The sequence below is a fragment of the Mus musculus genome, chromosome X (assembly GCF_000001635.26).
Source record: "Mus musculus strain C57BL/6J chromosome X, GRCm38.p6 C57BL/6J".
NCBI lineage: Eukaryota > Metazoa > Chordata > Mammalia > Rodentia > Muridae > Mus > Mus musculus.
The window spans coordinates 8968238-8984050 of NC_000086.7; the positions used below are offsets into that span (position 1 = coordinate 8968238).

The 15813-nt window shown below is 45.4% G+C and overlaps 1 protein-coding gene and 2 pseudogenes across 1 annotated transcript; 2 read left to right on the forward strand and 1 right to left on the reverse strand.

Annotated features, from left to right (window-relative positions):
• On the forward strand, nucleotides 3245-4752 carry Gm14509 (predicted gene 14509; annotated as a pseudogene).
• Fthl17c (ferritin, heavy polypeptide-like 17, member C) lies at nucleotides 7481-8322 on the reverse strand. Its single transcript, NM_001085525.2, has one exon. The coding sequence runs from the start codon at nucleotides 8174-8176 to the stop codon at nucleotides 7646-7648; it is 531 nt and encodes a 176-aa protein (NP_001078994.1). The 5' UTR covers nucleotides 8177-8322; the 3' UTR covers nucleotides 7481-7645.
• Gm14457 (predicted gene 14457) lies at nucleotides 13582-14944 on the forward strand (annotated as a pseudogene).

A 15813-nucleotide genomic window follows, 5' to 3' on the forward strand; every position in this document is an offset into this window, starting at 1 on the left:
ATAGGCCTGCCTTTATATGTTACTTGACCTTTCTCCCTTACTGCTTTTAATATTCTATCTTTATTTAGTGCATTTGTTGTTCTGATTATTATGTGTCGGGAGGAATTTCTTTTCTGGTCCAGTCTATTTGGAGTTCTGTAGGCTTCTTGTATGATCATGGGCATGTCTTTCTTTAGGTTTGGGAAGTTTTCTTCTATAATTTTGTTGAAGATATTTGCTGGCCCTTTAAGTTGAAAATCTTCATTCTCATCAACTCCTTTATCTGTAGGTTTGGTCTTCTCATTATGTCCTGTAATTCCTGGATGTTTTGAGTTCGGATCCTTTTGCGTTTTGTATTTTCTTTGATTGTTGTGCCAATGTTCTCTATGGAATCTTCTGCACCTGAGATTCTCTCTTCCATCTCTTGTATTCTGTTGCTGATGCTCGCGTCTATGGTTCCAGATTTCATTCCTAGGGTTTCTATCTCCAGCGTTGCCTCACTTTGGGTTTTCTTTATTGTGTCTCCTTCCCTTTTTAGGTCTAGTATGGTTTTGTTCATTTCCATCACCTGTTTGGATGTGTTTTCCTGTTTTTCTTTAAGGACTTCTACCTGTTTGGTTGTGTTTTCCCGTTTTTCTTTAAGGACTTGTAACTCTTTAGCACTGTTCTCCTGTATTTCTTTACATGAGTCATTAAAGTCCTTCTTGATGTCCTCTACCATCATCATTCGATATGCTTTTAAATCCAGGTCTAGCTTTTCGGTTGTGTTGGGGTGCCCAGTACTGGGTGGGGTGGAAGTGCTGCGTTCTGATGATGGTGAGTGGTCTTGATTTCTGTTAGTAGTATTCTTTCTTACGTTTGCCTTTCACCATCTGATATCCTCTGGAGCTAGTTGTTACAGTTGTCTCTGGTTAGAGCTTGTTCCCCAGGTGATTTTTTTAGCCCCTATCAGCAGACCTGGGAGACTAGATCTATCCTTAGTTTCAGTGGTCAGAGTACTCTCTGCAGGCAAGCTCTCCTCTTGTAGGGAAGGTGCCCAGATATCTGGTGTTCAAATCTGCCTCCTGGCAGAAGTTGTATTCCATTCACTAGAGGTCTTAAGATCCCGTGGAGGGTCCTGTGTGGTTCCTTGTGGGTGTCCGGAGCCTCCGCAGGCAAGGCACCCCTGTGCTGGAGTGGACGGGAAGGTACGTGTGCCCCTGCTCAGGCTGGGTTATCTGCTTCCCTAGTTAATGCAGTTTCAGGTCCCGCGTGATTGGATTGGAGCAGACGCTGTGTTCCACTCATCAGATGTCTTAGGATTCTATGGGGAATCCTGTGTGGTTCCTTGCGGGTGTCCAGAAACTCTGAGGGCAAGGCACCCTGGTGCTGAAGTAGACTGGAAGGGACTTGTGCCCCTGCTCAGGCTGGGTTATCTGCTTCCCAGGTTGATGCATTCTCAGGTCCGGCATGCAATTGGATTGGAGCAGACGCTGTGTTCCACTCACCAGAGGTCTTAGGATCCCGTGGGAAATCCTGTGAGGTTCCTTGCAGGTGTTCGGAGACTCAGCGGGCAAGGCCCCCCCCGGTGCTGGAGTGGACCGGAAGGGACTTGTGCCCCTGCTCTCCACTGTCATCTCTTACTCTACCTTAATGGACTCTAAAGTGCTGGACACATGATCCCAAACTTTCTCCCAGAAGTTGCCTTTGACATGGTATTGTATAATAGAAATAGAAAATTACTTAATACACCAGTGGTCTTCTCCAGTGTGTGCACTTTAAAATAAAAGAAGGCAGCGCGACAGGGAGAGGGGTGGAGGGGTGTTCATGGCAGGTTGGCTAGTGTGTGCTCATGTAGGAAGAGGGCTGCCACCACCAGGGACGTGCATTGTTCCCCCACCCCACCCTACCCCTCCCCAAACTCAAAAAAATTTTTTTTAAAAATCCAAAACACTGCCACCCACTATGACCCCTCATCCATCCCGTCCCTGGCTTGAGCGCAGCTGAGTGAGGGAGCCCACAGCGACAGTGAGCGTCCTTAGTGGTGCCAAGCTGCAGATCTGGCTTGCCCCTGATCAACCTGAGTCTGATCTGAAGACTTTGGTTTTTAAGGCATTAAGAACATAGCCTGAATTGTTCATGGAGTTTTTCATCAGTATGTCTGAAACCATAAAATATAATTAGGATGGGACTCCTCCATTGTTGATGGGATTGCAAGCTTTTACAACACTCTGGAAATCAGTCTGGCGGTTCCTCAGAAAATTGGACATAGTACTACTGGAGGATCCCACAATACCTCTCCTGGGCATATATCCAGAAGATGTTCCAACTAGTAAGAAAGACAGATGCTCCACTATGTTCATAGCAGCCTTATTTATAATAGCCAGAAGCTGGAAAGAACCCAGATGCCCCTCAACAGAGGAATGGATACAAAAAATGTGGTACATTTACACAATGGAGTACTACTCAGCTATAAAAAATATGAATTTATGAAATTCCTAGGCAAATGGATGGACCTGGAGGGCATCATTCTGAGTGAGGTAAACCAATCAACAAAGAACTCAAATGATATGTACTCACTGATAAGTGGATATTAGCCCAGAAACTTAGAATACCCAAGATATAAGATACAATTTGCAAAACACATGAAACTGAAGAAGAATGAAGACCAAAGTGTGGAAACATTGCCCCTTCTTAGAATTGGGAACAAAACACCCATGGAAGGAGTTACAGAGACAAAGTATGGAGCAGAGACGAAAGGATGGACCATCTATAGACTGCCATATCCAGGGATCCATCACATAATCAGCTTCCAAACGCTGACACCATTGCATATACTAGCAAGCTTTTGCTGAAAGGACCCTGATATAGCTGTCTCTTGTGAGACTATGCGAAGACCTAGCAAACACAGAAGTGGATGCTCACAGTCTGCTATTGGATGGATCACAGGGCCCCCAATGGAGGAGCTAGAGAAAATACACAAGGAGCTAAAGAGATCTGCAACCCTATAGGTGGAACAACATTATGAACTAACCAGTACCCCGGAGCTCTTGACTCTAGCTGCATATGTATCAAAAGATGGCCTAGTCGTCCATCACTGGAAAGAGAGTCCCATTGGACTTGCAAATTTTATATGCCCCAAGTACAGGGGAACGCCAAGGCCAAAAAGTGGGAGTGGGTGGGTAGAGGAGTGGGTGGGAGGGTATGGGGGACTGTTGGGATAGCATTGGAAATGTAAATGAGAAAAATACCTAATAATAAATAAAATAAAATAAAATAAAATAAAATAAAATAAAATAAAATAAAACACTGTTTCTGAAAACACTGAACAAATAGCGCCTGGAGGGAGAATTCTGCGACATCACCATCCTGGTTGAAGATGTAAAGTTCCACGCCCACCGGTGTGTCCTCACAGCCTGCAGCACCTACCTTAAGAAACTTTTCAAGAAGCTAGAACTGGACAGCTTGTCCGTCATAGAGTTAGATTTCATCCGCTCCCACATATTTGAAGAGGTGCTGAACTACAGGTACACCACAAAGATTTTCGTGAAAAAGGAGGACATCAACTTGATGATGTAGTCCGGGCAGGATTTCGGTATCCGGTTTTTGGATAAAGTGTGTTCTCAGAAGCGCGATGTGTCTAGTCCAGGTGAAAGTAACGGCCAGTTGAAGAGTAAGTATTGCCTCAAATTAAACTGCCCCATTGGAGACGCTGCTGATGCTCAGGACAATGATGTGGAAGAAATCGGGGACCAAGATGACAGCCCTTCTGATGACATGGTAGAAGGCACTCTCCAGAGACAAGAGGACGGTAAGTCTCCCACAACCACTCTCAGGGTTCAGGAAGCAATTTTGAAAGAGCTGAGGAGTGAGGAAGTTCAGAAAGTGAACTGCTACAGCCAGGAAGTGGAGTCCATTGAGACTCCTGAGTCCAAAGCTCTGAGCTCTCAGACCCCTCAGGCCTTAACCTTTAATGATGGGATGAGCTTAGTAAAAGATGAACAGACTCCAGGCTGGACCACGACGGCCAGCGACATGAAGTTCGAGTACTTGCTCTATGGTCACCATTGAGAGCAGATCGCCTGCCAACCATGTGGGAAACGTTCTCTGATGAAGGCCAGCTGAAGAAGCATGAGAAGCCCCACACCGCTGACAGGCCGTTTGTCTGTGAGATACGCACAAAAGGTTTCACCACGCAGGCCCACCTGAAAGAACACCTAAAAATCTATACAGGGTACAAACCCTACAGCTGTGAGGTGTGTGGAAAATCGTTCATCTGCGCCCCAGACCTAAAGAAGCACGAGAGCGTTCACAGCAACGAAAGACCGTTCACGTGTCACATGTGTGACAAAGCCTTCCAACACAAGTCTCACCTCAAGGACCACGAGAGAAGACACAGAAGGGAAAAGCCTTTTGTGTGCGGCTCCTGCACCAAGGCCTTCCCCAAGGCCTCAGACCTGAAGAGGCATGAGAACAATATGCACAGTGAGAGGATACAGGTCACCCCCAGTGCCATCCAGAGTGAGACAGAACAGTTGCAGGCCACAGCGATGGCCACTGAGGCTGAGCAGCAGCTGGAGACAATTGCCTGTAGCTAGAGGTGATGGGTTAGGAACACTGGGTCTGGGAGGTGGATGCTAAGAATGCATTGACTGTAGTCAGTGAACATCTTTGACCGCTTTGTGGCAATTTACAGCATTGTGCTGGCTGGACCTAAGAGAGTGTGCACTCTGATTAGGTGATTCTCAAATTTCTCAAGGCAGTTATGTTCCTATGTTCTGACCAAACAGTTTGGTTTTTTTTTAATCATTTGGTGTGTGTGTGTGTGTGTGTGTGTGTGTGTGTGTGTGTGTGTGTGTGTGTTTGATGTCTAGTATTCATATTCCCAGTAAGCTCCCCTACCTTTCTTTATGGTTTTAATTTGAGATCTCCTTTGTCTGGTTTAAAATGAGTGACTTCTGTTTCATTCTTAATCCCTCAGCTCTTGCCAAGCTGGTGAGTACACTGCACAGAGCCGTTGAATAAATTGATTTCCTAGTATATGTGACTTATGTCAAAACAGTAGTTTTAATAACTGGATACAAGACCTTTATATAGATGCAGAAAATGTTGGCACGTGCTGACCCAGAACACTGCAGAAGTCCAAAAGTAATTTTGGAAAAATGGCATGGTGTTAGTTTTATATTTGGTTTGTGATTCTCTCTCTCTCTCTCTCTCTCTCTATATATATATATATATACACATATATATATATCAGTGTTCCTGTGGACTAATAATGGTTGCTTTGTTCCTTCATCCATTGCAATAGCCCCTGTACCCACCCCAAATGTTGCAGGTCATGTATACCTCAGAATGAGTGAGACCACCAGGATGATGGTTGTGTTGAGATTCAGTTCCCCTTTCGTCCAGTATGGCCATTCTGTCTGTTTGTGTCCCTGCAGTGGACCAGTATCGACAGGAAGAGAAGAGTCTGAGACAAGGTTTTCACAGATACAAAAATCCCTAAGGTTTCCTAGGTCTTCACATCGTGACTGATTTCAGAAATGGTTTTGTATTTAAGATCAAAATTAGGACAAGCAAGAGAAATTTTTCTTCAAATGCGTTTTTGTAGTTTACAGACCATCAAGCTTGGGGGTCTCTGCATCTCTGCAGCACTGGGTTTCCCATGGAGCAGATGCTTCCTTAAATACGTCTCAAACCCTTCACGTGTGTAAATAGTAGTGTTGGTCTTATGTATTTCCAGAAAAGGGACAGCTGCATTTTTTTCTTTCCCCTTTTTTTCTATACAGTGGATTAAAGTATCTTTCATTGGCAACAAATATCAGACCCCTTTAAGCAATATTACAGACTGTAGGACCAAATGTTTACATTTTCCAAATATGTCTTATCACTTGTTGCAGTTTTCAATAGAAGCTGATTGCCCTGACATAGCCATAAATTGGGATTATGAACTTTGTTTCAGATTGGGTGTACTAAATGCTCCTTTGACTATTTCCTTAAGGATATATTGAAATGCCCACAGAGTTTGAATTATGTTCTGTAGGAAAGTGTAGACAGTTGTTTTAGGATGTGTACAGTTGTAGAAGGTGCCAGCCAGCTTTAAAAGTTCATGTTTGGTTCTTACGGTTTTCTTTTAAAAAAAATGCATTAACGTAATTTCATTACAAAAAGAAAAAAAAAGAAAAAGAAAAAGAAAAAGGCAGCGAGGGACTCACCAGCCTTCCTGACAGTTATGGCAAAGGCTGCAGAGGTTTGTTTGTTCTTTTGGATGATTTCTTTACCCACCCTCCTGCAATGAGAACAAAGTTGCCCAACTGTTCTGTTTCTCATGTTTTCAATAGAGGTCATAGTTATTCTCATGATTTTACCATTTGTATGTTAGTACATGATCATCAAGTACCTGCCCCTGGCCCTAGATCTACATGGCCAACTGAGGTCCACAGCAGCTCTCTGGGTAGGCCCCAATGGCCGAGCCCTGAAGATCTATTTCTCATTGACACCTTAAAAACACCCCCAAAATAGTAGGCAGGCACAGCAATCATCACATTAAAACCTACTGACAGTCTGAGTTGATTTCTGAGCCTGAGTGTTGGAGGAGGATCGGAGAATCTTAAACTGATTCATTAGGAAACCAGGGATGACTCTTTAAGAGCAGTCACCAGATCTGTGTCACCCTCCCCAATGACATACCAACTCTTACAGATTGCTAAAAGCTGACAGAGATGGTAAGCCTCAGGAAGTTGGGTAGGGAACCTGAAAGGTGGAATGCCCTGGAAGTCTATTAAGCACCTGACTGTGAGGCTCCTAGGGAACTCCTAGCTCTGGGGGTCCTTCCATCCCCTTCATAGAGGCCCTGTGTAAGTTCTGATGAAGTTTGTCAGTTTCACTCTCATTTGTCTCTTTGTTTGGGGCTTCCACATTCTTCCCATGAATTTAACTTCCTGGGGCATGATGCCGCGGCTACTCTCATGTGTTGGTCTTCTGCTTTTCCTAGAAACCCAGGCTTTGTTCATCCCATAGAACTAAATCAGGAAATTTCCTAGAAGCCCACCACTTTCTTCTATAAGATTTAATGTATTTACTCACTTTACATCCGTATTGCTGCCCCCCCTCAGTCTCCCCTTCATACACACTCTCCTCCCATCCCTTAACCCTCCAAACTTCTGCATATTCAAAGATACCAAATAATGGGAATGAATATAGAGATATACTCCTGACCAGGGATTAAAAAACCCCAGTGGAGTCCCACATTCATTTTCTTTTTTCACAGTAAAAGGGATTTTTGATGGTGTAATTTTATGGAATCGGCTCTTATAGCTTAGGAGGGCCTAACCTTGCTGTAGCACTTGATATTCCTGCCTCTATCTCCACAGTGCTGTGGTTTCTGCTTGGACCACCATATCCTCGTTTATGGCCATGGTTGGGATGCAGTCCATGGTTTCCTGAATACCAGGTAAGCACTGTAACAAGTGAGCTACACCCACAGTCCCCAAAGTTAAGAATTTAAACATCAATTTTATACTTCAATTTTGCTGCAAACAAACACACAAAATTTATTTAAAGCAACAGTCCATCAGAAACCGAAAATGAGTGGACTTTGCTTCAAAACCAACATGAACATCAGGTGTAATGACCAGAGAAAGACCCCACGACAGTGGAGACATCCCAGTTCAGTCCACTTGAAGCTTTAGGACAAGCTGAGCTTGTCAAAGAGGTACTCAGCCAAGTTGTGCTCTACGGCTCCCATCTGGCGCAGGTTGGTCAGGTAGCCGCTCATCTCCTTCAAAATGTCGACCTGCTGATCTAGGCAGTTTTGCTCCAGGAAATGGCAGAGGTGGGGGTCGCCTTTCTCCTTGGCCACTTCGTGCATGTTGAGCAGGCTCTGGTTGATCAGCATCTCCATGTGGAAGGCACATTCCATGGCTTGAAATCCCCCGTGCCAGCTGTCACGTTCTGGTCTCGCGATGTCCTGAAGGGAGATGCAGCCTCCACGCTTATTCTGCAGGTGCATGAACATCTCTGCACTGGTCTGGCAGTTGTGTGACTTGGTCAAGAAGAAACGCTTGAAGTTCTCCTGGGCCACGTCATCACGGTCAAAGTAGACTGCCATCGACATGTACACGTAGGAGGCATAGAGGCGCAGCTGGATGTGGGTGTTGATAGCATCCTCACACTGCCAGTCATAGTTCTGCCGCACTCGAGAGGGCGCTTCGGCCATGGCGGGCGCTTGAGCTGTACAACCACAGACTCAGCGATTCCCCACCCGCTCACAGGGGGCAGGGCGGGAGCAAAGAACACAGTCCCACAGTCCCAAAGTACCTCAGAACAGATGATCGCCAGAGCAGCTCAACCGCTAGGCTGCAGGCAGTGATCCAAATGGCTGTTCCTGCCCACCGACCACAGTATTTGAGCGCCAGGATTTATAGGAAGAGGCGGGGCATCACCGGAAATGAGGGTTGACACCCAATCACGACAGGGTTTAAGTCCCAGGGCAAATGGGAGTGGTGGGCATCAGCGGAAATGAGTGTTAGTGCCCAATCAAGATGTGGTCTCAGCAGGAGGGCTTAAGGGAGGGGGGGGCATCAGTGGAAAGGAGGGTTGGGGCCCAATCATGACAAGACATGGTTTCGGCAGGATGGTAATGGGAGGGGTGGGGCTTTAGTGGAATTGCGGTTTGGTGCCCAATCATGACACGGATTCAGCCTCAGGTCTAATGGGAGAGGAGGGCCATCAGCAGAAATGAGTGTTGGGGCCCAATCATGACAGGGATTCAGCCCCAGGGCTAATGTAAGGGGCAGCGCATCAGTGTTAATGAGAGTTGGTGCCTACTCATGACATGGATTCAGCCTCAGGGCTAATTGGAGGAGTGGGGCCTCAGCCGAAATGAGGGTTGGGGCCCAATCATGACAGGGATCAGCCCGAGGACAAATGGGAGGCGCTGGGCCTCAGCAAAAATGAGGGTTCAAGTCCAATTATGACAGGGATTCAGTCCCGGGCTAATGGGAGGGGCAGGGCATCAGAGGAAATCAGTGTTGGCGCCCAATTATGACACGGATTAAGCCTAAGGATAATGGGAGTCAGGGTATCAGGAGAAATGTGGGTTGGAGTTCAATCATGACAGGGATTTAGGCCCAAGGGTAATGGCATGGGCGGGGCATCAGCAGAAATGAGTGTTGGTGTCTAGTGGTGACAGGGATGCAGCCCCAGGGCTAATGGGAGGGGCTGGGCCTCAGCAGAAATGAGGGTTGGGGCCCAATCGTGACAGAGATTCAGCCACAGGGCTGATGGGAGGAGCTGAGCATCACCTGAAATGAGGATTGGAGCCCAATCATGACAGGGGTTCAGCCTCAGGACTAATGGGAGGGCCGGGGCATCAGTGGAAATGAGTGTTGGCGTCCAATCATGACACGGATTCAGGTCCAGGTCTAATGGGAGAGGAGGGCCATCAGCAGAAATGAGTGTTGGCCCCAATCATGACATCTCAGCACCAGGGATAATCGGAGGGGCCGGGCATAATTGGAAATTAGTTTTTGCGCCCAATCATGACATTTCAGTCCTAGTGCTAATGGGATGGGAGAGGCATCAGTGGAAAAAATTTTGGCACCCAATCAGGACATTTCAGCTCCAGGGATTAAGGGGGGAGCATCAGTGCAAATGAGCGTTGACACCCAATCAGGACATTTCAGCCCGAGGGATAGTGGGAGGGGGGCGTCAGCAGCAATGAGTGCGGGGGCCCAATAATGACATCATTTCAAAACGAAAGGTTTCAGGAAATTATATTTCTGTCTAGAAGCAAAATGTGAAACCTGATTGGAAGCCTAGCACTGTTGCACGCTTCTGTATGCAGTCCCATGCTTTGGAGTCTGAGACAGGAGCATCTTCAGACCCTAGGAGCTTCAGCCCAGCCTGAATGGCAGAACAAGACCCATCAGCCCCCCAAACTGCTCCCCCTAAATTAATTTGCTACTTATCAACAACAACAACAGAGCTTTACTATTTGTTTGTTTTCCAATGTAAAGATTACTTAGGTATGTACAGGAAAACAGTATTTTAAGAACCTGGAATCTAGCTCTCCTTCCCAGCCAAGACTGTTACTGGAGAACACCCATGTACACTGCGCCCCCTGCTGGACACGTTCTTAACTGCAGGCGCCTCACAAAGGGCACAGAAAGGCTAGGATAATGTAGAGAGCAAGGTCTGGGACTCATCTCTGCCCTCTAGAGGCTGAAAGAAACAGGCTGACCCTCTAGAGGTGCCCCTGAGACAAACTGCACCCAGCTATTTGGAACCACTTGGCACCTGCACTTTAGCCTCCAGAGACACCACCACACGTGCATCTCAGTCGTCAGAATCATCACCATCTTCTGGAACAGTGAAACTGTTCCTGGAGGATAGAGAATCCAAGGATCACCCACAACAGCCCTGCTGAGAGCCCTGCTGAGAGCCCTGCTGAGAACCCTGAGTCTCCTGTGCTCTCTGCCTGCTGTGGCTCCCATAGCTGCCTCAGCTGCCAAGATAAATTAGCAAACTGTTTAGAAACGTGGTCAGACTGGAGAATCTGGGAGGGGAGGCTGAACAGAGGAAATGAGAAGAGGAGGAGAGAGAAGAGTGGAGTGATCCAACTTGATTTACTGAAAACCAGGGGGAAAAGTCTGAATATCTGAGGTAGAGCAGCATGAATATATATCAGTTATTCATGCTTAGAGGAACACTAGCATCTAGAGTTTTTTCTTCTACTTTGTGGCACTCAGTAGAGGCCCAGCCACCAGGCACAGGAAGTGATCTTGGGCATGGGTTTCATCCTTCAAGGTATTGGGCTTGTTGGATTGGCTGGCCTGGAGTACTCTTGTAGCGACCATTGTTGATCAGCCTTTTAATACATCACTTCTGCAAGAGGTTCAGGCTACAGGTCCAAACCTTCATCTCTAAATTTAGGCCCCTGATACTGAAGACTCTGTTGCTCCTGGGACAAAAAGTGTTGATTCCAAGTGAGCAGACTTGTTTCAGCCATTGTGATAGTTACTTTGTTATTGCTGTGACAAATCACCAGATCAAATCAAATTTTCCCAGTTACTAAGTGTTAGATGGTCATATGGCAGCTTTATTTTCTAATGAGAATCAACTTTGTTAAGAATACTGCAGTGCTGAGCAATTCGACAACAAAAGGAGATCAAGGGGATACAAATTGGAAAAGAGGAAGTCAAAATATCACTTTTCGCAGATGATATGATAGTATATATAAGTGACCCTAAAAATTCCACCAGAGAACTCCTAAACCTGATAAACAGCTTTGGTGAAGTAGCTGGATATAAAATTAACTCAAACAAGTCAATGGCCTTTCTCTACACAAAGAATAAACAGTCTGAGAAAGAAATTAGGGAAACAACACCCTTCTCAATAGTCACAAATAATATAAAATATCTCGGCGTGACTCTAACTGAGGAAGTGAAAGATATGTATGATAAAAACTTCAAGTCTCTGAAGAAAGAAATTAAAGAAGATCTCAGAAGATGGAAAGATCTCCCATGCTCATGGATTGGCAGGATCAATATTGTAAAAATGGCTATCTTGCCAAAAGCAATCTACAGATTCAATGCAATCCCCATCAAAATTCCAACTCAATTCTTCAACGAATTAGAAGGAGCAATTTGCAAATTCATCTGGAATAACAAAAAACCTAGGATAGCAAAAACTCTTCTCAAGGATAAAAGAACCTCTGGTGGAATCACCATGCCTGACCTAAAGCTTTACTACAGAGCAATTGTGGTAAAAACTGCATGGTACTGGTATAGAGACAGACAAGTAGACCAATGGAATAGAATTGAAGACCCAGAAATGAACCCACACACCTATGGTCACTTGATCTTCGACAAGGGAGCTAAAACCATCCAGTGGAAGAAAGACAGCATTTTCAACAAATGGTGCTGGCACAACTGGTTGTTATCATGTAGAAGAATGCGAATCGATCCATACTTATCTCCTTGTACTAAGGTCAAATCTAAATGGATCAAAGAACTTCACATAAAACCAGAGACACTGAAACTTATAGAGGAGAAAGTGGGGAAAAGCCTTGAAGATATGGGCACAGGGGAAAAATTCCTGAACAGAACAGCAATGGCTTGTGCTGTAAGATCGAGAATTGACAAATGGGACCTAATGAAACTCCAAAGTTTCTGCAAGGCAAAAGACACTGTCAATAAGACAAAGAGACCACCAACAGATTGGGAAAGGATCTTTACCTATCCTAAATCAGATAGGGGACTAATATCCAACATATATAAAGAACTCAAGAAGGTGGACTTCAGAAAATCAAATAACCCCATTAAAAAAATGGGGCTCAGAACTGAACAAAGAATTCTCACCTGAGGAATACCGAATGGCAGAGAAGCACCTGAAAAAATGTTCAACATCCTTAATCATCAGGGAAATGCAAATCAAAACAACCCTGAGATTCCACCTCACACCAGTCAGAATGGCTAAGATCAAAAATTCAGGTGACAGCAGATGCTGGCGAGGATGTGGAGAAAGAGGAACACTCCTCCATTGTTGGTGGGATTGCAGGCTTGTACAACCACTCTGGAAATCCATCTGGCGGTTCCTTAGAAAATTGGACATAGTACTACCGGAGGATCCAGGAATACCTCTCCTGGGCATATATCCAGGAGATGCCCCAACTGGTAAGAAGGACACATGCTCCACTATGTTCATAGCAGCCTTATTTATAATAGCCAGAAGCTGGAAAGAACCCAGATGCCCCTCAACAGAGGAATGGATACAGAAAATGTGGTACATCTACACAATGGAGTACTACTCAGCTATTAAAAAGAATGAATTTATGAAATTCCTAGCCAAATGGATGGACCTGGAGGGCATCTTCCTGAGTGAGGTAACACATTCACAAAGGAACTCACACAATATGTACTCGCTGATAAGTGGATATTAGCCCAAAACCTAGGATACCCAAGATATAAGATACAATTTCCTAAACACATGAAACTCATGAAAAAAGAAGACTGAAGTGTGGACACTATGCCCCTCCTTAGAAGTGGGAACAAAACACCCTTGGAAGGAGTTACAGAGACAAAGTTTGGAGCTGAGATGAAAGGATGGACCATGTAGAGACTGCCTTATCCAGGGATCCACCCCATAATCAGCATCCAAACGCTGACACCATTGCATACACTAGCAAGATTTTATCGAAAGGACCCAGATGTAGCTGTCTCTTGTGAGACTATGCCGGGGCCTAGCAAACACAGAAGTGGATGCCCACAGTCAGCTAATGGATGGATCACAGGGCTCCCAATGGAGGAGCTAGAGAAAGTACCCAAGGAGCTAAAGGGATCTGCAACCCTATAGGTGGATCAACATTATGAACTAACCAGTACCCCGGAGCTCTTGACTCTAGCTGCATATGTATCAAAAGATGGCCTAGTCGGCCATCACTGGAAAGAGAGGCCCATTGGACACACAAACTTTATATGCCCCAGAACAGGGGAACGCCAGGGCCAAAAAGGTGGAGTGAGCGGGTAGGGGAGTGGGGGTGGGTGGGTATGGGGGACTTTTGGTATAGCATTGGAAATGTAAATGAGCTAAATACCTAATAAAAAATTGAAAGAAAAAAAAAAGAAACTTTTCAAGAAGCTAGAACTGGACAGCTTGTCCATCATAGAGATAGATTTCATCTGCTCCCACATATTTGAAGAGGTGCTGAACTACAGGTACACCACAAAGATTTTCGTGAAAAAGGAGGACATCAACTTGATGATGTAGTCCGGGCAGGATTTCGGTATCCGGTTTTTGGATAAAGTGTGTTCTCAGAAGCGCGATGTGTCTAGTCCAGGTGAAAGTAACGGCCAGTTGAAGAGTAAGTATTGCCTCAAATTAAACTGCCCCATTGGAGACGCTGCTGATGCTCAGGACAATGATGTGGAAGAAATCGGGGACCAAGATGACAGCCCTTCTGATGACATGGTAGAAGGCACTCTCCAGAGACAAGAGGACGGTAAGTCTCCCACAACCACTCTCAGGGTTCAGGAAGCAATTTTGAAAGAGCTGAGGAGTGAGGAAGTTCAGAAAGTGAACTGCTACAGCCAGGAAGTGGAGTCCATTGAGACTCCTGAGTCCAAAGCTCTGAGCTCTCAGACCCCTCAGGCCTTAACCTTTAATGACGGGATGAGCGAAGTAAAAGATGAACAGACTCCAGGCTGGACCACGGCGGCCAGCTACACGAAGTTCGAGTACTTGCTCTATGGTCACCATCGAGAGCAGATCGCCTGCCAAGCATGTGGGAAGATGTTCTCCAATGAAGGCCAGCTGAAGAAGCATGAGAAGCCCCACACCGCTGACAGGCCATTTGTCTGTGAGATACGCACAAAAGGTTTCACCACGCAGGCCCACCTGAAAGAACACCTAAAAATCTATACAGGGTACAAACCCTACAGCTGTGAGGTGTGTGGAAAATCGTTCATCTGCGCCCCAGACCTAAAGAAGCACGAGAGCATTCACAGCAACGAAAGACCGTTCACGTGTCACATGTGTGACAAAGCCTTCCAACACAAGTCTCACCTCAAGGACCACGAGAGAAGACACAGAGGGGATAAGCCTTTTGTGTGCGGCTCCTGCACCAAGGCCTTCCCCAAGGCCTCAGACCTGAAGAGGCATGAGAACAATATGCACAGTGAGAGGATACAGGTCACCCCCAGTACCATCCAGAGTGAGACAGAACAGTTGCAGGCCACAGCGATGGCCACTGAGGCTGAGCAGCAGCTGGAGACAATTGCCTGTAGCTAGAAGTGATGGGTTAGGAACACTGGGCCTGGGAGGTGGATGCTAAGAATGCATTGGCTGTAGTCAGTGAACACCTTTGACTGCTTTGTGGCAATTTACAGCATTGTGCTGGCTGGACCTAAGAGAGTGTGCACTCTGGTTAGGTGATTCTCAAATTTCTCAAGGCAGTTATGTTCCTATGTTCTGACCAAACAGTTTGGTTTTTTTTTTAATCATTTGGTGTGTGTGTGTGTGTGTGTGTGTGTGTTTGATGTCTAGTATTCATGTTCCCAGTAAGCTCCTCTACCCTTCTTTATGGTTTTAATTTCAGATCTCCTTTGTCTGGTTTAAAATGAGTGGCTTCTGTTTCATTCTTAATCCCTCAGCTCTTGCCAAGCTGGTGAGTACACTGCACAGAGCCATTGAATAAATTGATTTCCTAGTATATGTGACTTATGTCAAAACAGTAGTTTTAATAACTGGATACAAGACCTTTATATGGATGCAGAAAATGTTGGCACGTGCTGACCCAGAACACTGCAGAAGTCCAAAACTAAATTTGGAAAAATGGCATGGTGTTAGTTTTATATTTGGTTTGTGATTCTCTCTCTCTCTCTCTCTCTCTCTCTCTCTATATATATATATATATATATATATATATATATATATACATATATATCCGTGTTCCTGTGGACTAATAATGGTTGCTTTGTTCCTTCATCCATTGCAATAGCCCCTGTATCCACCCCAAATGTTGCGGGTCATGTATACGTCAGAATGAGTGAGACCACCAGGATGATGGTTGTGTTGAGGTTCAGTTCCCCTTTCGTCCAGTATGGCCATTCTGTCTGTGTGTGTCCCTGCAGTGGACCAGTATCGACAGGAAGAGAAGAGTCTGAGACAAGGTTTTCACAGATACAAAAACCCCTAAGGTTTCCTAGGTCTTCACATTGTGACTGATTTCAGAAATGGTTTTGTATTTAAGATCAAAATTAGGACAAGCAAGAGAAATGTTTCTTCAAATGCGTTTTTGTAGTTTACACACCATCAAGCTTGGGGGTCTCTGCATCTCTGCGGCACTCGGTTTCC

Excerpts from the sequence above, each read along its gene's own strand:
- Fthl17c (NM_001085525.2), bottom strand. The coding sequence starts at position 8,176 with ATGGCCGAAGCGCCCTCTCGAGTGCGGCAGAACTATGACTGGCAGTGT.